Source organism: Haliaeetus albicilla, chromosome W (genome assembly GCF_947461875.1).
Source record: "Haliaeetus albicilla chromosome W, bHalAlb1.1, whole genome shotgun sequence".
NCBI lineage: Eukaryota > Metazoa > Chordata > Aves > Accipitriformes > Accipitridae > Haliaeetus > Haliaeetus albicilla.
This window is the reverse complement of record NC_091515.1, coordinates 4488889-4512015: the sequence shown is the minus strand read 5'-3', so window position 1 is coordinate 4512015 and position 23127 is coordinate 4488889. Positions and strand designations below refer to the sequence as shown.

Below are 23127 nucleotides of genomic sequence, written 5' to 3'. Positions count from 1 at the left end.
TAATCAGTGTGTATTAAAAATTATTCTAAAAGACAGCAGACACTTTGCTGCACATGCTCCCGTGGAGGCAGAGGATGTGAGAGCAAGCATATGAGAAGCGGTTGTTGGATCATCCCCTGAATTACAGAGATGCACTCAGCTCCCAGGTCGAGGAGTAGAAGGGCAGAGCCTAAACAGAAGGGAAAATCACCTGTCACGGTTTAATGAATGTGCTCTGAAAAGGCTAAAAATCAAGCTGACATTCTTGGCGCCCCATCACAAAACATGCCACTACAAATAAAATAATAATGATAAAAGTGCAATAAATACTAAATAACAAGAAAGAGGAGGACAGAGCCAGGCTCAGACAAGGGATAAAATGCCTTAATGTTTCTCTTTAACTCTCTTACTTCAGTTCATAGAGCTCTAACAACCTGCTAGAGATATGCCAACACCAAAGGATTTAATTTTCATTAGCCAAGGATGGAGATGGTGCAATCTGCAGCACCCATTTGGCCACTAAGCTGCTCTAACTAAAAGTGCTCCATTGTACATGGGGATCTTTAATCACAGACCACATTTTTCGAGAAGTTTTGCTCCTTGCACCTTCTCTGGAATACTCATTCTGATGTCAGTCATTAATTTTCCACTTTACTTTTCAGGGGCCAGAAGAACCCAACAGGATAAAAAGATCCACAAAAGGACAAGCATCAGTGGCTGAACTTAGATTACCCTTGTAGGCTCAGGTTTTATGCCTCTGAAGTACAGACCAGAAGGATGCCTGGACACAAGCAGAGCACCGAGGAGGACATGTAGAGAACAAGTCCATGAAGAGCAATCAGCAGCAGTGACCAAAAACAGGGCAGGAAGGGCACCTTGTACAGCTTCTGCAGAAATATGTCCGGTCAGCAAGAAAAATGCCAGTAAAATTGTTTGCCACATCCAACACCTTGAGACGTCTCTCAACATCGCTGTATTTCAAATCTAAGGTTTATAATGACATCATTTGACAACCTGCTCAGAACACCAAGCAATCCCAAGGGCTCTAGACACACACAACATCGCTGTCAGAGGGTCAGCACGGAGAACCCCGTGGCGGAGCTGATTCCTGAGCCCACAGAGATGGGCAATGCGTTGGGTTATCATTTTGGGCTGATGGCAATCACAGGGCACTGTGCTGCAAGGGTTTTCTGTTGTGCCCTGAAATATAAGCAAGGTTGGGGTGCATGGCATGTGCTGGCATGCCTCTTCTCTGTGCTCCTTGCAGATGTGTTTCCATAGGCAAAGCTACTCCAAGAGCATTAGTCGTCTTTGGCTTAGGTCGCAGCACATCCCTCCTTCATGGACCAGAGGTTCATGCCTAGCGTATGCTCACCAGGTCTTCCCCTTAATTTTTTTCATACGTTCCCAACTCTGAAACTGTGCACTCAAACCAGTCCCCATACCTGCCCCACTCAGCCCTGCCTGCAGGACAATTTTAGTTCCTTCGTTTTCAGGAAGCAAACAGGACCAATCCTGAGCCACGCTGAATTTTTGCCAGCGCTCTCCCCCTCTCTAAGCAATTCAACACTCAGCTGCAGCAGAGAGAGTAGCTCTTCATTCCGCTCAGGGGTCCTTCTGTGCTTCATACATCAGCACATCTTACAGAATTACATGGTGGATGTGCAAATTTAAATAGCAAGGGATGCTACATCTCCAAAAGACAGCGAGGATTCAGCTGCTAGAAGTATGCAGGAAAAGGCTCTCATTGCAGGCAGGCAGAGATCTGGCTGAAGTCAAGTACTCTTCATTTTAAGCATGGGTGGATGTTGTTCCCTGTTCTGTAAGCCCTTAATCATGCATTATTTAAAACGGTAACATCATCTTTTAAAAAATACCCACTTGGCTTTTTTTAATCTCAATACATGGCTCTGAGTTCATCTGCAAAACAGAGATCAAGATGTTGCCTGGATATTTTTTTTTCGGAATGCTTCTCCTAGCACTGGGAACATGCAAAATGCTAATGTATGGCTGGTAAAAGCTGTGACTCCATCTAGCAGCGCAGGCTTGCTGCAGCACAGGCACAGCGAGGGGAGCTTTCCTAGAAGCAAAATTAGCAGCTGCAGAGGCACGAACTGCAAGATGCCAAGAGCAGAACAGCTAACAAAAATTCAGTAGCAAGAGCAGAAACTCTTTTCCGCTGTCTTTCCTCTTCCCGTTGCAACACACAAGCGCGAATGTCCTGTGTGGTTACAGCACCTTCCTTTTCTTTAGAGCTGGGTGTCCGCTCCGTTAGAGACAATCCAGCTGACATCTCTCATCCAACACACTGACACACACAGAGCTGTCCCAAGAAGGCATTTGGAGACGTTGCCAGGATTCCACCTCTGGGAAGCAGTGGGGCAGCACTAACTGATAGGACCCCACTGCGTTAATTTAGCAGAGGTGTGACAGTCAAGCAGCTTGTCTGCTACTAATCAACTCAGCCATAGCTTTCAACAGCTAAGAGGAAAGATTAATGTTCTACCGTGGGCTAGAGTCAGGCTTTTTCCACCGAGAGCCAAGGGGTTTATTTTGGTGAAGGGCTGTGATGTTACAGGCACTCCTGACACTGCTCCTGGGGGAAGAAGGGCATGGGGCTGCAGCCCTCCTACCCCCCAGTATACCCCATCTAGACTGGCCCCACCGCCATCTCTATCCCAAGGAGCCAGGGTGCAACGCTAAGCCCAACACATCACCCAGGATCTTTTTATCCAGCCCCAGCACCCCTGGGTGCTCTCGTGCAACCTCTCTCCCACCTCCGACCACAGAAAAAGCATCCCAGCTAAATCCTTCCGCTAGCAAGCTGCGGCTTGACTGCTCAGCCGCGAGATATTCATCTGTTAATGCCATTTATTTAGCAATATGATATCATGGTCACCTGAAGTGCCACAGGACGGAATTGCCTAAAGAAATCTGGTAGCTAATATTATTAGGGGCATTAGATAGGGTGTTTATGCGCAAGCTGCTGAGTTTGTAGCAGCAGGAGCACCAGATTTAGGCAGGGAAACAAAGTCAACCGTGCTTCATTACTTAGAGTTACCACCTCCTGCGGGGCACAGTGAATTCCCCGACAGACATCCCTGCCTACCTCCGTCGTGCATGACCTGCCGCGGAGCAGGGCAGCAGCCCAGCATCCAACAACAAGGTAACGTTACAGCCTTGAGGAGCAAAACACGCTGGGTTAAAAGCAGGGAGCTAAGTCGTAGGCAGCGATGGATTCTTCTCATAAGGCAACTTCTAGCAATTATCCTTCTGTTTTCGCAGCGCTCCCAAGGGTGGCAATGTTTAAGATCCATCCTGCGCTGCTCAGCACTGAGCAGGCAGATTTCAGGAGAGAGAAAGGGAGGGGGGAACGGGTAGGGGAGAGGCAACGCTACTGTCTCTGAATCGCTGCTAGCAAAGAAATACATTTACTGTTAGTAGGAAAAGCGAGAAGAATTGTTGCTGGAGGGAGAGGCAGGGGGCTGGATCTGCAGGCAAGGCGCAGTTTCGACCCGAGTCTGCCGCAGCCTTTTTGCACGCGCCGAGGAAGGTGGTTTAACGTCCATATGCCTCGGTTCCTCGCTGTCAGGTTGAGTCAGTCAATCCAGCCCACCAGAAATCATCTGACAAAATCTCTTCTTGACGGAAAGCACTGACTTGTCAAAATGGAAGCTCCTTTATACCACTTCTGACAGCATATTCCTCAGTGACAGCTAGACTCCTTGGTCAGAGCAACCTTAAAATGTCAGACAGCCTATGTTTAGGGCACAAAGCAGGGATCTGGCAGCCCAACATGCTCGATTCGGGGTAAGCATTTGAATTTAGTTCTTGTCTGTCCTAGGAAAGAGCTCATCCCAGCAGGCTAACACCACCTCTTCCTACACCAGCTTCTCCTGACCTTCTGGTGGAGATGCCTTCCTGCATTTTCGTACACAGCACTATCTCTGGCGTCTCTGCGAACACTGCAGAGAGGAAAACTCACCCAGCCCTAATCATTACACCTCTCTCCGCTGCAGTAGCAGAGACCCTAGAGATAGCAATGCAGAGCGAGGCATAACGAGAACCTGAAGCAACCCCTGTAAAAGCAGAGGAGCCCTGCTGAGTTCGCCGGGAGCTAGCTCGGTCTCAAAAGCACGGCTTGCTCTTCCACAAAGCAACTGCACACAGTTAATGAAGAATTTTTCTTCCCCATCCAGGAAAGGGTTGAATTCAAAGGGTTGGTTTAGAGCTTGAAAATAATTAATCTCTGTCAAGAGTAATTGACGACTATCTTTCTTAATGAGCTGCACCTTCAGAGGTGGCAAACAGCTCCTTAAACCAAGGGTTCAAATTGAAAATGCAGATTACAAGCGCACCTGGAGAGCAGGGAAGGCTGATGAAGAGCGAGCTTCGCGTTGCTTTTGGCCATGAGCACCTCTGCCAAAACGCGGCGTTAGTGGGGGAGGAATGCCGAAGAACCTTTGCTCGGCTTTGGGGTGCGCGCTGTCAGAGGCAACGCCGAGGATGCAAGGCTGCCGCAACCTCGGATCAGCGTTTTGTTAATCTCAGAAGAGCTGTCTAAAAGTGTGTTCTTAAGAAAGAGATATTTTTGCTACCACCCAAAGAGGCATAACATCTGGGAAAAGGAAACGATGATGTTTGCTCTGCTGAATATTGCATTACCCTCAACCGCTGCTTCGTGCCCCTCCTATAACGAACTCAGCCACTTGGTCTCCCCATCCAGCCCAGAGACCACGAGATTCAGCCCCACTTTTTGTGGCTCTTACGCGAAATCAAAGTATGCCTCAAAACAGTTAATATATTAGGATTCAGCTTGGATCATCCCTCTGCAAAGCCTGTGAGAGGCAATCTACCACATGCAGGAGTCTTTGCTTGTAGGATATGCTAAACTGATGTTCCTACTGCAACTTCAAAGCAATGATGACATTTTGAAGTGAGCTTTAAACGACCTTGCTCAAGAGACAATAGTGGTTTAGCTGCAGAGGTACGGAGCTTAGCACGGGGCAACCCACCTTGTGACAGTGGCGTGGAAATCCTCGTTCGTCTAATTCTCCAGGATTTCTCATTATTTTTCATAAAAACAGCCCCAGTGTGGGAGCCCACGGAAAAAGAAAAAAAAAAAGCAGACATTTCACAAAAGAAATATCTGCTTCCTGCTTTCCCCAGATCTGCTATAATCAAAATTGAGGAAATCACTGAAAATAACCTCTTGGGTTAAACATTTTTGCTCAGAATGAAGAGTGAAATAATTTTACAATATTGTTTAAAATCATATTATCACTGTACTTCAGTCTTGCTTTATATAAAGAAGATATTTAAATAAAGTTACTTTATTTCAAAACTGATAGTTGAATTAATTACAATAGCTAGACATAACTGGTCAAAATTATCCCCCGGCTTCACAAACATGCTGCACTATCTGTTTTTTATTGGATACATATAGATCTATATACCAGCCACACACAGAGATGTCTTATGCCTCTCCAAAATTTTTTCTCTTGAAACATAAGGTCCTTTATAAGAATTACGAATTTCTATTTTCATTCCATTTCTGAGCTCTGTGCATCCTGTCTTCCTTGTGGTTTACAAGTCACCAATGTTTCTTTTTATTTCTACATTTCATAACATTGTCCTTACCCATCTTTAGAGACAAAACAAAAGGCAAAAAATACGTTGCAAATAAAATGTCCATAGCTGCCTCATTTTAGACACAGTGATATAAGATGAGCAAAGTTTGCAGGGAGAGTAAAATCTTTATTAGAACAACTGAAGTATTCGGGGGGGGGGGAAGACATTTTTGGATACTCAGTATGCCAGATAATACTGGGAAAAAACTGTCATGCTATCAATTGGGTGGTAAAAGGTATTACTCCCCCTACAAATCTTGTTTATTGAATATCTCAGCATGGAGCAAGGCCTCATCCTTAATACAGGGGGTACTCACCATTATTCAAAAGTAAACAACTCATATTTATTTCATAAATATATTTAGCTGCATTTTCCTGTGCTGATTACACACTTCCAGTCCTTGATGTAAATAAAGATGAGTTTTGATGAGCAGGTAACACCTATTAATATTTCATTCCCCACCCCCCCCTTCTACATCCTCAGAAATAATCTTCTGAGTTTTTCTAATCGTGAAAGTTTCCAAAATGTGACAAGTCATTCTGAATCACGATCCAGGGGAAACAGGAGATGGACCGGTACCATTCTCCAGACCTGACGCTTTATAAAATGAGGTTGCAAAGCCCGCGGCGCATCATCGACTGGTGCCTCACATCCAAAATGCTGCTCCTTAGCGGAGCTTCTAGCACAGGTACGTTATTGAGAAATATTGGCCGCGGCTTCAGTTCAGATCCAGTCCAGCCCTTAGGGACATGCCCATCCTGTTGGGACAGGAAAGATTTCGCTGCTGACTCAAAGTCAAGCATACGCATCAATACCTGCTGCCCCAAGTGTTTCCTCAAGCCACAGCCAGGTCGGTGCCTCCAAAGTCTTCAAGTCAGCCAACATTAAAACTCTGGGCAATGAACTATGAAGTCTTAACACAAGCCTCCTTCGCAGAGGAAAGAAATAACACAGCTCACATTCCCAGCTCAAATATATGAGTTTTAGGTCCTAGCGGATCTAAAACCCACAGAGAGTATCCAGAGCACGTTAACTCTATGTGTGCTTGCAGAGATTGCTCTCGAAAGCCCACCAGACAGAGAAGTCCAGCACAGGCTCCTTCTTCACCTGCACGGACTGCCTTTCCTACCTTCGAAGGAAACTGTTCTGGGGCTCACCCTGCCCGTGATCTTCTCCTCTGACCCGCCACGAACACAAAGTGCCCAAGTGTCCTCAGGTGATCACATTAACTCTGCCCCAGACAAGGCCAGACCAATGACTCAAGGAAACTTGCGGAAGACTAATGGATTGGGGCTGACCTGCAGCTTGATCGGCTGAACTTCTCCCGTTTGTAATTATAATAAATATTGTTCTCATATTCTTAAAGGCTGTGCACGCGCAAGCACATGGGCACATTTCAGCATTCATCTGTCTTTACAGGAATCCAGTTCCCCATTGCTCAGGGTGACCTTACAGCCATTACCTCTCAGGACATATCCACGCAAACTCTCAGATGCACCATATATCAACCACAAATCAGGCCAGAATTGAACACAACCACCAACCTTCCAGTTCAAAGCTGGTTCTTGTCTCAGCAAGGCAGAAAACTTACGTCTGCCTGCAAAAGACCACACAGACTTAGCCCTAGATACAGCGCAGCTACCCCTGATCTGGTCTTTGACATGACCTGCTGCCCCATGCACATTTATAGCCCTTTGTGTCCAATCCTAAATAATTTCAGGGTGCTGATGGCCAAAGAGCCAGCTGGAAATCAGTCCTTGGCTCTCAACATCTTTTGCAAGAGGCAGGTTGGCAAGACTTGACCAAAATTTGACAGGTTAGCATAAACTGCAGTCACAGAGAAGACTGAATCAATTTTCAGGTATCTGTGCTTTTGAACATGGTTTTAAGGACCAAATGAGTAAATGCCCCCTTTGCAAATGAAAGGTCCTTCTTTCTCTCAGTAAAAGAGGATGCACAGAGAATTGTTTTGATTACAGACAGGTTTCAAGGATAATCAAGAATAGCCAATATGTGTTGGTGGTACCTAACTGCAACTTTTTCCCTCGTTCTGAGGAAAACTGGGGGTCACAATGCAGAGAGCCTAGCCTAACCTCAACCAGCTAAATAGCGTTAACAGCCTGTTGTCACCCCCAGAGAGAAGATGGCCCATGGATAATTAACATATCACCTAACCCCTCCAAACCTCAGCTTCTTTTATGAATCAGGACAAAACGTAGCCTTGCAAAAATATTCCAGTATTCCATCTTGAGGCATTCTTCAATCCACCTGAAGACCAAATCTCAGGAGTCATTGCTTTCCAGCTGGGTGATAAAAGCTGTACCCATCCCACACAAGGGTGGAGAAAGACACAGCCCCCGTGTCCCACCTGCAGCACATGCAGAGCAGCTCTGGGGCTGCAGACCACCAGGGAAAGACGGGTGAAGTCCAGCCAAATGAGAGTCACCACGGGGTTGGAGACATAAGGGTCTGTCCACAGAGCAGCACGGTTGATTCGGGATCAGTCTGCAGACAATCAAACAACGGGCTGGGAACTGGATGCAGAATTTCATTTGCTTTTGCATCCCCGTTGGGTCAGTAGCTTTTATTAGTGCAGCTACAAGCTATTATGAATGCTGTCCTCCCCCACTGCTTTGGTAGGACATCAGACACCCTCAGAGTGAGCCAAAACCCGCAACACTCAAAGGAAAACCAGCGCCTGACTTCAGTTTTGAGCTGGTCCCTTGCATAAAGGCTCAACCATAGTCATACAATCCTAAGGCTTCATAAACTCAAGTGAAGCAGCATAAGGCTGAACAACAGCCCTTCCTTGTAATTAATACCTGCAATGTAAATTAATCCAGGCAGCCAATAGCAGCTGCTGGGTAAATAAGAATCTGTGGCACTAACGCTGTCAAAGGGCCATGGGCATACGATGCCGTGGATGTGAATACAGGGAATAGAGGATCATTCAAGCAGGAACAGTGAAAATGTAACCTGTTCTCCTTGAGAAATGTGTGGCATTCAACAGGGAACCTGACAGGAGCCATTTTATTCAGATAAGTACATGCAATCACTCAGGCATCTGCAATCACTAAATGTTCCTGCCATCCTCTGTAACTCTACTTGGATCATGAAAAGAACTCTACTTTTGTTTTGTGTGTGTGTGTGCGCAAGTTTTCAATTATATGTTGACTATTTCTTGGAACATACTCTTTTCTGCATTTTTAATAATGCCTCTGGTTTTTTTCCCTTTAAATTAACCTCTTCAATGCTCACAGCCCTGCAGGGATTCTCTGGCTGGCCTGTGCTCCTCACCAAGAAAAATGCCGAGTCTCCCCACAGCTTGGTAGGTTTTGGTCTGAGCACCAACAACCCCCTTCAAATGCCTCTATAGAGCTTCAACAAAGAAAAATACAACAAAAAAAACCACATTTTTTCTCCAGTCCACATCCCACACATATCACAGAGAAGATGCACATCCCAGCAGTGACCTCCAGTTCAAGAGAGGAAGGTAAATCCTCATGACAAAGATGAGAAAGCTCTCCAGGAGATCAAAAGCTGAAGGTGTTGCAGGAGAGGGAACGTGGAGGAAATTTATTTGATTACCTCCAAAAACATACCAGACTGTGGCAACAAATGGAGCATGAAAGCAAAGCATGAGGCTAAGGTCAGTAACAACAGTGCCCGGGTGGTTTACAGAGAAGAACTAAAGAAAAAAGGGGAACAATGGTTGAAGAGGCATGACCAAAAAGGAGAAGAGTATGGCACTGAACACTGCTAATGGGAACACAGACTTAAGAAGGAGTAACTAATCTTTATTTACAGGCACATAAAATCACCAAACCACATAATTATTCATTTGTCTAGTAGCCTAGAAAATATTAATACTCAAAGAGTAAACACCACTGTTTAATCCATTTGGGAAAAAAAAAAAAAAAAGAAAAAAACCACAACCAAATTTAGGGCAAATGACTTGTATGTACAAAGAAAATCATATCACAATCTCATTTCAGACCTTTACAGATCCAGAGAGAGCCAAATTAATTCAGATAAATTTACATTTGCAGTTGACAGTTCACCTCAGCAGCCTGGGAATGTTTATCTTTCATTAATTATGGTTCAAGGGGAACTGCAACCTGAGATAGCTGAGCTAACCCTCTCCTCTTACAGATTCAGACCTGCCACCTGGAAGGCATCCAACCCTTCACCCGTGCCTCTGGCCTCAGCCCAGCTCCCTGCATTTATACGGGTGGCCACAGAGCATCCAGCCTATGCCACTCAGAAGCGGGCTTTTCTAGCTGGTAAGGGCAATGAGAACAGATGCATTGCTGACAAAATACCTGGTTAAATCTCTTCTTTCATACTCCTAAGGCAAGAGACAATCTTATTCATATTCGTCCTGGAGCAAGCACATAGTGAGCAGTTGACCTATAACCCAAAACCACTTCTCCAGAAGAGCGAGCGCTCAGGACTAGCTTTTCGGCTGGTGAAACGCAACGTTGCTCCAGCAATTTCATTGGAGCTGCGCTGATTTGTACCAGCTGAGGGTTTAGCCCACAAATCTTTTCCTGCTGAGAAACAGGTGTTGAACAGGATGGAGGAAATCACATGCATTCCTTTGAATCAACTCTCCAAGGCAGGAGCAATAATAAATTCAGATAAACTGTTGTGTCATTTAAAGATCTATTAAGATGGAATGGTTGACTTCCTCCTCGAGGGAACCTCTTGTTATTTGTGTATTGCTTTGACTCATCCACAGACCCCTCCCGCCCCTTAACTCTTCCATTTCACAACCTGAACAGATAAAAGAGCAGCAAAGGACTTTGGCACACACAGCCCCAGCAGTAACTGGGTGGGTTTTTGGCAGAGCATCTCCAGACGTTATCTCATTCCCCTGTGGCAGCCACCCTGGAGAGGTCTGCATTTATAAAACGCTCCCACATACATTTCTTATCAACGGATATTTTTTGTGCATGCTAACTCACATGCAGTATCCTTTAATACTTACACTTTCAACATACTGAAACTGTTTTAGGGGGTTGTATCTTAATAGCGCAAAATTATTTAACAATTCAGGGACAGTGTCATGGTGTATTGTTTCATTGTTAACTTCAAACAGAATCTCAATAAAAATAATAATGCTTTTCCCTTCTAGAGCATCTATCAATGCTCAAAGCACTGTTTTAAGGCTGGCAATAAACTGTTTTTGTCAAAAAAAGGTTCCTAAGTGGTCACATCAACAACATTAGTGCAAGAAATCAACTACGTATTCTCAAAAAGTTGTGATACTAGCAAAAACACATTTCCCCTCTTTTGCACGAAACTGTCTCTCCTTTCCCTCAGACCTGTGGCTGGTGGTGGGTGTATTTCCCTTTCCATGCCCAAAATTAAGCTCCCAGAAAGGAGCAGTGCATTGGTGAGGTCATCAGGAAAACACAACTCGGTTTCCTCATTAGCACTTGCAGATGAACTGCTGACATACCACCTGAGGCTGCTTTGCTGGCTCCACTTTCACATCTCGATCGTCTTCCCACTCACGTTACATGCACTATACATCACCGCATGGCCTACACACTGATATCAATTTGGGAGTACATGTCTGGTTTGCAAGCTGTCCTGGCTTCGCTTCAACATCATTAGCTTAAAACCACTCTGAAAAATAGGCACCAGTTCAATATGGATATCATACACATACAGTAAACCAGCATGGAATTACAGCGAGAGGGTTGACTTGTTTATGGAAATTTCCTGCAGGTCGTCACCAGAGCCTGGAAACACTTAACTTTTTATACACAGGACTGCAACCACGCTGCCTCTTCTGATAGCACACAACGATACCAGCTACATCTTCTGGGGTAGGATGCCTCCCATCTACATGTAGCCTTTTAATCTAATTTAAAGTAGTCATCACAGATCCTTCAGTACCCAACCAACAAGCGGAGCTTCTCCAGATAGTGATCTATCCTATGCTACGGTGTCAGGTCTAACACTGGAAGAAGGAATTACCCTCTGGAAGCATCTTGCACCTTCCTATTTCTCTCTCCACTGACTATAAAGAAAATTCAAATTAGCATAGCCTACGCGATTACTTTTTATATGGCTGAAGTCATCTGAAAGCAACCCTGTCCTTTCTGACGAGGCACCAGAAAGCCGAGCTTTTGGGAAAACCCTTACTTTTGGGCACATCCATGGGATTCAGGCTGCCAACGAGGTCTCTGACGTACAGTCCGTCGCCGTCCTCCTTGCTCAGCCAGTTGTTGCAGGGGAAATAAAACCGGAGGTGAGGTCTGTTCATGTCGGTCACGATCACACGGTCAAGGAACCAGCCCGCGTTCAGTCCGGTGTTATCATGCTCAATCCTAGAGGAAGAACAACCCTGGATTTGATATTTGGATTAAGACCGGCCACTAGTACTGTAATTTTGTGGAATGTATTATATTAGGCAAGGCTAGAGCAACTCTACACAAAATGCCTGTTTATACCTGTCTAGCCAAAGCGTTTCATAAGACTTATAGGCTTTTACAGGGTATTTTGAAAATAACAACCTTCCACATGTATTTGTGAGTAGATATCATAGGTGCATACATGGGCTATTACCTCCAAGGGGATGCACACAAAATATACGTACACCTGCATGTTCATTCAACATACACACTCACTCACACTGCATATCTAAAGCATAAGTCACTCTCCTCCCACCCTGTATCCCTCCTGCTCTTTTCTCTTCTTACTTTGTTTTATCCACCTCTTCCCATTTTTCCAGCTTTCTTTGTACTAGTTAATAATTTTTAGTATTATATAGGTCAGTCAGATGGAGGTTAAACATAATAATTATCATTTACATTACACTAATTTAGCATAAGAGGATAGCGAACCCCATTTACCTCCATTGGGACATATAAAACAGTCCTAAACGCCTTCCTCCATGATTGTATATGACAGAAATACAATCCTTGGTGGGGAGCATGGATAGTTATAAGGAATATGGTAGGTGATTTCACGCTTCAGTTCAAATCTTAGGCAGTAAACAAGCTTTTACCACCCCTTAACTTCACCTTGATAGGAGCACATTAACAAATATAATGAATAAAACATGACAACGCTAAAAACTCTACAGCCTGTCATTCAATTAGCGCCTTGTGGAGCCGGTACCTTATTTTCTTTATTTGTCCGACATTGTTGGTTTTTACTCGGAACACATCTGTTTTGCTCCTCTCAAAGGCCGTGCTGCTCCTGTAATACACATGCGCCAAAAACTATGGTAAGAAAATAACAACCTTGTCAGCAAGCATACCTTGTGGCCTGACAGAGTGCTACTGTTTAAGGATGAAGAAATGTCATTTCTAGCACTGGAAAGACCTACTTTTCCACACCCTCTTCCCTGTGACAAGTTTTGGATAGCTCTAAGTACTGACATTTAAAAGACTTTTTCCCTTCTCAAGCTCTAAGAGTCCTTCCAGAAGCTGAGATGGAATCTTTGGGGGAAATGCAATGCTGGCCCAAGCAGATGCAAACCTTGGATCACATTCCATATCACCTCCAAGAATAAAACATGACAAAGGTTTTTCAAAATCCTCAACTGAATTGCCTGTAGAGGTAAGAGCTGGGGAAGCCTGTAAGACTTTCCCATCAGCAAGTGGCTTTTGGAGGTGTCTGAAAATAATCGTCAGCGAAAATATTTCAAGGCAGCACCAATGAAGCAAAAATTACGTGAAGGACTCCAACTCTTTGGTAACACCTCGCCTGTGGTTCCTCAACTCTGCTAGCCCACCCATCGGTTGATAAAACGTAGAGGTAACAGCAAAAAACACGGGGATGTTTTCGCTGTTCTCCTCCAGGGTGGCTGGAAAGTGCTCGTTCGGAGTAATCGAGTCACAGCGTCATTTCACCCTGATCAACCAGCCCTTGGCCAACCAATGTGGAAGACCCTGGTGAATCTGGACCCCTGCACATCCACCTCAGTTGCTTTACAGTGCCTCAATATGCTTTTCATCTCTGCTTCCCACTCCCAGATGTGTCCTCTCCTGCCATCCTTGCCTCTGGGCATCAAGCGTACCCGCTCTTGCTGATGGAGCGGAGGGGCTCCGTAGCCCAGCGAGTTCCCTGCGGAGCCACAGATCTGCCCAGAGCTCAGCCAGAGATAAAAGCATCCAACCGCATCAAAGGTTTCTTTCCATGCCCATCTTCCAACATTTTTTTAATGACCGCTGAAGCTTCCTTTGCGACTTTCTCCTACGATTTGTATCTCATTCAAAGCAAACCAACTGTAAGACAGGGATTAGTTTGATATTTTTTTTGGTGAAGCGTTAAGTGTGTGGTTTGTATTTCACAGGTGCAAGTGGAAGGCAATATAAAGTATATTGGCCCAGGTCAGGGGATGCAGAATTTAATTCCCAGTTCTGCCTCTAGCCTGCAGTGTGATCTCTGACAAGCACCTCCATCCTTTCTGAGCTCGTATTTTCCACAAAAACACTATGAATAACATCAAGGCAAAACCCGTCCTTGCTCTGCAGACACAGCCTCTCCCACCTGCCCTCGCTGATGGGCCCCCATTTCACCTGGGCCACTAAGCATCGCTACAGATGATTAAACACAGCAAAATCCAGAAGTCACGTTAAAATGAACAAGAAACCACAGTGCTCCAGCAGCACAAAGCCACAGTGACAAGCAGCTTGTACTCGGAAAGATAATGAATATTAATAATCCAAGCAAGGGGGTTCCGTTTTGCTTGGCTCTCTTCTCCACATCACTGAAGGATCTGCGTGTGCCTTTGTTTAAAGGTTATTTTGTGTGTTCTGCAAATGCGTGCGCAACCCTCCTCCTCCCCCGTTCTGCTATTTCAGACACCGCGCCAGGAGCATCGCCGCTACATGAAAAGGCTAAAACAGTTAACCTTGCCACGAAGACAAGAGACAATTAAATCCATCCCAGCCTCCCCCAACCTAGCTGTCAGAGAGAAAACAGTCAGCGAGTGCAAGGCAATTAGTTTGTCAGGCTTGAGCGAGCATCGTAATGACAGCGTCTTCTCCCCGCATCGGCTCGGAGATCAATGCAGTGCTGCAGACTGCTATGGAGATGGCACAAAAGTATTAAGTGAGACTAATTAGCCCAAAGATTTCAGCACGCTGGTCCTGGTGGGTGCTGGTTTACGGCAGTTCTGCCACTGTGCTGGGCTGTTTCGGCTGCTGGGATGGTGGGAGAGCGGTGGGGAGGAAATCTGGTGTTGGAGGAGCAGCGAGTGGGCATCTGAGAGTGCCCATCGAGGAGATGCTTCACGCATCTTGAAAGAGCTTGGAAAAGCACTGGGAAACATGACTGTGGTCCAGAAGTCAAACTCCTGGGGAGCCTTGCTGTCAAAAGGTAGGAAGAATTTGACAAGTCTCTTCCCTTGAGATGGATATGCAGCATCAACAGGACAAAAAAAGGGGAATGTTTTAAGGAAAAATCCAGTCCTGCCCTCTAGCATTTTTCTAGCATTGTCAATTAAGCGGGAAGAGAGGGAGTGAGGGACTTTCCCATGGTGAATGGCTATACTGAAGTTTATCCAAAAAAAAAAAAGAAAGAAAAAGAGAGAGAAGGAGAAATGACAGCTGGGCTATGTCAGAGTCTGGTCCAGGTTGGAGCTGGGGTAAGAAATTCATAGCCTGTTTACCATAAGGAACTCATTACACCGAACAATGCAGCACGCTGGCTTGCACAGCTCCAGTGACAAATAAAGCAGGGAAAAATCTGACTTGGAAATTGCAGCACTAAATTTCTAATGTTCAAGCTTGACTGGTTGCAGAATCAAGGACTGGGCATGGGTAGCTGTAAGCAAACACTTAAAGATCAGCAGAATTTCACTTGGAGCCCTATCATTTGGCTGGGATATCAGGCTAGGGCAACTTCAGAAATATGTTTCAATCAGGTTTTTTATTTCACGTATTTAATTGGCTTTAGCAGCTCTATTTTTTATAGTCTGTTGTAGTGTTTTACCCAATTGCTTTGTAATCAACATCCAAGAAACTTCAACAAAAATTAGTATATGAAATTCTCAAATATTTTTTGTATCTGAAGCTGTTTTCAGATTCTTTTGGTTGAATGATTGCCTACAGGTTGCACTGCTCATGGTACTGCAAATGTACAATGATTTAGAGTACTAGGTCCCTTGGTTGGATAAGTCACATTGCTAAAAAGCACCACAAGAACTGGTGCATATTTGAGCATAGTATTTTTAAATCCCTGCATGCATGTCTTCTGTAGGCCATTGGCACAGAGAACAGAGCCAGGGCCACGAGAGTTTCGCTACTACTTGGTATATAGAAAAAAAAGACGCTATCAATGATGCATGTTAAATGCAAAAGTACATAAAATAAACATTTGCACTAGTAAATCACCTTCTTTTTTTTAAAATAAAGGGGAATTCACAAGACATAATCCAACCACCTAAATGAAAGCCACATTTGAAACTGAAATTTTGAATATTTGTAGAAAATAGTCTTTACTTCTGATCAGCTAAAAGCACCCTTTCCAGAGCTGAGCTCTTAGGAACAGAGGGAAAACCTGGGTACTGATCACAGCAGAGGCATAAAAATAATAACCACAACCTTTAGCAGCAATGGAGTAACCTGAACCAATTCAGCTTTGAATCACTGCATTAATGACCATTCAAATTGCCTTTTTATCAGGTGTTTTATCTGGCAATGCTTTGTACGCACAGGACCACCTGCAAAAGCACCGTGGATGAAGGGTTGCACAGAAGCACAAAGTGTTACCGTGGATGTCACTTCGAACAAAATTTTAAAGATGCTCCATTAAATCATCAGAAAGAGTCAGTTCTTGGTGGCATCTCCCTGCGACCCTGCCCGCAGGTCTGCCTGCTCCTGCCACTGATATTTAGCAGCACCGGGAGGGAGCTGGGTACCGGGCATGACTTCAGAAGGTCACGCACCAAAAACCACCCTACAGCCTGTCACTCTCTAAGGAAAAATAAATGCCATTTGGTTCACCTGCTATCTCATGGGAGGCGAGTTTCTCATGAACTAGGGGTGGGCAGCGTAGTTTTAACATACATAGGTGGCAGGGATGAGCGCTGATCTATCCCTGTTGTTTTCCTGGCTTGAAAGGACAGACAGCTTTGCTCATCTTCAGATTATCCAATATATATTATAGGCTGGCTGTATTTGTGTTATCAGGCCTCTGGCTAAGACGGCAGCTTGCTACAAGATGCAAAAAGATACTAGAAAAATGCTTACGATGCGTTTGCCTCATTCTTCTGTTTCTCCCTACAAATCCATATTGATCACTCCTGGAGAGAGGACACTGGCCTGGATGGATTTACGGACAGCCTAACTGCAAAAAAACCCCCATATGTTCAAACCGTATTTACTCTTAACACAGAGCTCCAATAGCAGCATCATTAACCTCCTTCCTGGAGCAAGGAATACTCCAGGGAGTTTGGTCTGCAAATATTTTGCCAAGACTATTGTCAAGAAGATGACAATATCAGTCAGCAGGTGGCTGGAAATACTGCATAAAGCAGCATACGTCCAAAAATACTCCAGATGGAAAAGAAACCAGACAAAAAGCACAGCGACTGCAAACATCTCTGTACCAAGGACATTAATTTTTTTTTTCTTCCCTACCAATAACCTGACCAGCAGAAGGAATCTTGCTTAAACAAGCATAGAACAATTAATGAAAAAAGTGGTCCCACTTGAAAGGATTTAATTGAATGAGATAAATTGCTCGGGGGTGTAGCAGCATGATGACACCCAGGAGCCAAACACCACCCAAAACCGTGAGAGCTCGTGTCTGAACGTACCCTGAAACTTTAGAAAGTGCTGTAGGGCACACTGAAACAGCTCCTGCCTTATCCATAAGCATTCCCAGCACAGATTTCAATAACCTTAATGGCACATCTTGGACATGTGTTCCTTCACTTTGTACTGCAATACAATGGAGCAGCAGTATCTTACTATCAGTTTTGCATCTTTGCAAATCTTTGCAAATCTGATTTACATAAAGAAAATAAAACAATGGTATTTAATTTAGATAATCTCAGCTATGCTTTATGTCTTTGTTATCTGCAGTTTGGTTGTTATTTTCTGGAGAAACTGTATACAAAGCAGATAGAGCCATCGATAATGGTGCAAACGTTGCTCAGCATTTCCCAATATTAAATTACATTTTGAAATTGCGTCTACTCTGCCATATTTGGGGGCAAATTTTACTTTGCTGAAAATTTCTATCCCATTCCCATGGAGAAATAATTTTGAAGATTTTAATGAGAACAAGGTCAGACATTTTTAAGACTGAGCTGGGGGTAGGGGCAGGATTTTGAGCAAGGCAGAAAGGTTGAGTTTGTTCCAGGAAGGCACCTTATACTCATCCCATGGGAAAACTGGCCAGATTTTACAGTCTGAAAGTCCTGCTGGCACTTATCAGCAGGGACCTGGTCTAGCAGCTAAATTCCCTTAAAAGTCTACCTGTTTTGAGTAAATCCCTGTTTCTCCCTCTAAGGCTTGACCTTTCTTGTAGTTGGTACCACCAATTGCTGGTTGCATAGCTGCAGGTGGATTATAATTTATACGTACACCAGTTCTACTGGCTCTTATCTTTGGGTTGTTTAACACGGCTGCCCAAGTACCCTCTTAGGTGGTTTTGTTCTTGAAATGCTAGACACAGGAGTCAATAAGCCTGAGCAAGAGAGAGAAGAAATTTCCCATTTTGTTTCTTTTTCAGAAGCGAATATAGACTCCAAACTGTGCTCTCACTTAACACTGCCCCAGATCATTAAGTCTTCAGAGCGCGGTCTAAGTGTTGCAGATTTGTATGGGCATTAATCAGAGTACAGTTAGATACACAAACAGCTTTTAAATGGGAAACATCCCGTGTCATTAAAGGAAAAGCATTGCAACTTATCTCAGAAGTGCTTCAGCAGTGATGCGAGAAGCCTTCCTCCACTGCACTTGGGGTTTCTTTGCTTCCTAGCCTGAATAGCCCCTTCTGTACCAACTTTCTAACACTTCCTACCTTATTATATTAACTGTTTGGAGTAAATAAGCTTGCTCCTCTGTATTTGTTTATTTATTCCAGAGCAGTTAAACAGGAAAATCAGATCTTCTGCAACTTGGTATGGCTTAGCAGTAGTAGAGCTACAAACATTAACATCCTCGAAAGACCATCATGTACATACTCTGCAATTCCTATGTATTTCCTGGCATTAGGAGCAGGAGAAGCTCTGTATAGTGACTCATGACCAGGTAGAAGGGACTGCCAATTAAAGGTATTCAGCATAGGAAATAAAAAATAAAATAAAATCTGTTGCACCATTCTCAAATTCAGTAAGAAGCCAGCTGTCACTTACCAATTATTCATCTTTCTTTGCCATAGATGCTAAATCTTTTCTATCTCCTTTTTTTTTTTTTTAAAGGAAAAATCTCCCCATGAATATTTATTGCAGCTGTCACAAGCTGGACCAGGTAAGCCTGACACTGAAAAGTGGTTTCATTTACACTAGCAAAAAATAAATAAATTTGCTACTAAATACTGCAAATGAGCTGGCAGCGGCATTCCCTGCTGAGTTTTGCAATCAGTCCTCAGCCCTAGAGTGGTGGAAGGCACAGGAGCAAAGAGAAATAAAACACTATGGAGGATCAGCACAGTTTGTTCAGCACTGGACCATGGAGAAGCAGCTCACACCTGTAGGAAAGGTCTCGGCAACTGCCAAAATGTCACCAAGCAGTGCCTTGGTGTCCCCCCATGTGCCCGTGATGGAGCCCGTGGAAAGAAACTTATTTGTGGTAGTGGTTTTAGCTTCTGGCTGAGCTGTAGCTGGTGCAGGATGGCAGGTGGGGATCTGGAGATTTGCGTAAACTGGGTTTTGAAGTGGGATTTTGCCCAGAGTGGCCAGGACCGAGCAACGCTTTGCCAGCACCCATCCACCATCTCCAGCACCGGTGGGGAGGTGTTGCCATCGTGTCCAGCCCCAAAACTGGCAGACAGCGACTGCAAAGGAGGATTCCTTCCAGTCCCTCCCAGACCCAAACACTACTTGGCTAAACCTCCTTGCCTAAATAAATGCATGTTTTGGGATAGAATTTGGGCACTGCCACTTTCAGGACTGATGGTCCTCCTGACAAGTCATGATGAAGATTTGTGTCTGTTTTTCACAGTTACCTTATTGTTGGCCAATGTCAAAAACACATGATATTTCATCAGCTTGCCATGTCTTCCCTTTACCGCGCATGACAATAAGATCTGAAATGTCATGTATTTCACTACCAGCACACAATCACAAAAGAAATAAGAAAAACCTATTCTAACCAGAATCTGAAATGGTAGCACCGTCTTTAGGCAATGCATGATATTTTAGCTTTCTGTCATACACGGGGAAATGTAAACACCTATAAAATGTCATGCATTTGCAGTCATAAGTGAACTCGTGTAAACATTTAGTTGAAAGATGCATGAGATTCCATCCTTTTGCCATATTCACAAAGCTGCATAATAAATTTAGGGGCAAACTGGCTATTTCATGGTTTGCTTCATATTTAGGAGACAAGACTACCAATTAAGCAGATCTGCGGACACTCCTACACTCAGACTAGCTTTTTTCTCACTGTTCCTCGATGAAGCACTGTAACGGGCCAGACTTTGCTTAGAGATGCAGCAATTATGCTGATGTTTGGGAAATCCCCAGTGGAAAGCTGTAGTTGCAGTTCCAACGGTCACCTCCTACGGGACCAGTTTGAAGAGCCCTGAACTGCAGAAGGTTGGCTTCCCATGCCTTTCATCCTTGCTTACCAACACCTCAGCCATCTGCTCTCTGCAACAAGAGGGACCAAGCCCAAAATGGTAACCCAGGTCTGAACAAGCTCAGATGGCTGCTGCTGCAACCTAAAATAATCCCCGCGTGTCCCTTCTTTCTTTCTTTCACAAAAAAAAAGTGGTGAGTCCAGGAGGAAAGAGCAGGCGTTAACCAGAGTGCCAGCAAAGATGACTTGTACGACCCGTAGCTCGTTTAAGGCCACAGCTGATTAAGAAATCTATTCTGGGGATCTCTTGACTTCTTCTCTAAATGGCATACAGGGTTTTTTTGAAGGTAATATTTGGATTCTTCCCATAACCACGTGCAGAAGAGCGCTTTGACAATGAAATGGCTCTTTATGTAAATGCTGACCACAAGAAAACTCCCTGGAAAGCAAATGCTGCTTTGATGGCTTTGCCAAATACTACGAGGCAGGTTTGGGTGCTAGAAGCTCTTCCCCCAGCAGAGCTGCTGCGGCTCCCAGCTCTGCCACTGACCTGTTGCAGGACCATGTCATCTTTTACCTCCTTGCCTCAGTTTCCTTCCCTGTTAAATCAAGAGAAACGGTATTCCGCTTTATAAGTTCATTGGGATGTCTGGATGAACAGAGACAAAGCATTTTGTATAGATATACAATACACAATCAGCAAGTTCTCCCTCATGTTTCTAGGGATGCTGGGATAATAAAACTCCTTTGCCTAGCTCTGATTTCTGAATTTCAAATATGGCAAACAGGGCTGAAATTTCATGTATTTTCTTTACCATTCCCATATCATTTTCTTTACAGACTCTCATGTTTGAGTTGCTTCACTGGGAAGAGAAGCTCTTTTGAGGGTAAAATTTAAAATAGCTGCAGGTACCTCTTGTCGGTGCTGTAGAAATGGAGAAAATGTGAAGTTACCGTGTGACATTAGCACAGGATTAAAAATTCTGAAGCACATTTTCAAGAAAACCAAAACAATAAGAACACCGAAAAACAGAGACACACAGCCTCTCCTATATCCTGTGGAGAAGGGATTTCTCCTTTATCTTAGTGCAATTGTCTGGCTAAGAGGAAATTAATACATGCAGAGCTGGGACTTTGTTAAAAGTCACCTTGCTTTCACGGGAGCTGAGCACCTGCGGGCCCTGATGCTCACTTTTTTTTTTTTTTTAAAAAAAAAAAAAAGCTTTTGAGAGAGTCTAAAACCTCATAGTGGGTTCTTATATTGTAAAGCATAGTTTCCACTAAGTTCAACATAGTGGTAAGAATTGAGAAGGTGCATCCAGTGGATGTGCAACCGCAGCGGTGTGCAACAAGGCATACAGCAGATAGAATGGAAACAATCTAAATTAGGAATCAGCTGAAATTCTTCCATTTCTGCTTGCCACAGATTTCCTACGGCTGGGTGTGGGTGGTTACTCATCAACAACATTACTTCAAACCCACTGAGTTACTCTTCAGAAACGTTTAGGGACATTTGTCTCTGTACCTGACTTAGCATGGAGACCTCAGTGGGATTTAGGCATGCGAACATGGCCCATCATGCCCACTCCAACAAGCGACGAATATTCTCAGCTCCTAAACTGGGAGCTCCTAATTTAAGCTTTAAGAAAAGCAAGTGTCCCCACACCTTACAAATGTGAGCCTTACATAATATGGATCTGAACACACATTTCCACCTACAGAAAGGAGTGCAGGTTTGCAAGGGATTTGGTAAGAAACGTGCAACAGCAAAAATTCAGATTTCCCTGGTGATCTCGAAATACCTTTTAGATTTATTCCCTCAGCATCCATCAGCACAATATTACGTTTCATCAAAATGCAATAAAAGTCACTGAAGAACAGGCCTCAAAGATACAGATTTCCTTCCAGGTACTCACTTGCTGGTGAGATGAGTCTTGGGAGTAATCCCAAGCTCTCCAAAGAGAGTAACAAAGACGTTGGCATCGGTTCCTGCTCCCCGGACATCTCCTGTCACTGTCACCACCTCGTAAACTGTGGAAGGAGAAAAGAAAGATCAAGACAACAGGAGAAATCCCTCACCCTATACATTATAGATCCGAGCCATCCCCAAACCTGAGCTGAAATACAGACCCCAGAGACGGATGTCTGCACCCCCCACTGAAACAAACCCAACTCTTGGCCAGGGCATAGTCACTGTTAAGGATCAACGCAACTGGTGAAAATCATCACATCAAACTAAAACTGCTAGAGACACTTTACATGGGCAGAGAGGGCTTGAGTTAGGAGAGATTTTGCTGAAAATAAAACACTTCTCTGAACACATCGCCACCCCACCGTAATGCATGTGCATGTATTACATATAAGAGATGAATTTATGTGAATTGTCAGAGTAAAGCTGCTGAGCCATTTTTCATTTATGCACATGTCAACGCAGTGCACACTTTCCTGTTTGCTCTGATAATATATTTATATGAAGCTGAGAAATCACTACAGCCAGAAAGTTTGCATTTCAGTTGTTCTGGAGACTTTACCAAAGACCAAATGTTAAATCATGATGAGAATAAGGTAGGAAAGCACTTAAATTAGAGTCTCAAAGCTCTATCAATTTTCTTTCCAAGTAGTAGATTGAGTGGTGACTCTATTACCACACATCGATATCTTCTTGGGAGACACACAAGTTAAAAATAGCCTTTTACTTAAGTGGAGAAAGGCATGACAAGATCCGATGGCCAGAAGGTAAAGCTAGATAGATTCAAATTACAGTCAGACACACATTTCTTAAGCAGGATGACAAGCG

The 23127-nt window shown here is 44.1% G+C and overlaps 1 protein-coding gene across 1 annotated transcript in view; it reads right to left on the bottom strand.

Annotated features, from left to right (window-relative positions):
- The window catches only part of LOXHD1 (lipoxygenase homology PLAT domains 1), a 143609-nt gene that overhangs the window by 105211 nt on the left and 15271 nt on the right, over positions 1 to 23127 (bottom strand). The window contains exons 2-4 of the mRNA XM_009923972.2: positions 22247 to 22361; positions 12745 to 12825; positions 11767 to 11951 (exon numbers count right to left, since the gene is read on the bottom strand). Of these exons, the coding sequence (XP_009922274.2) occupies positions 11767 to 11951; positions 12745 to 12825; positions 22247 to 22361 (381 nt within the window). The remainder of the gene's footprint in view (positions 1 to 11766; positions 11952 to 12744; positions 12826 to 22246; positions 22362 to 23127) is intronic.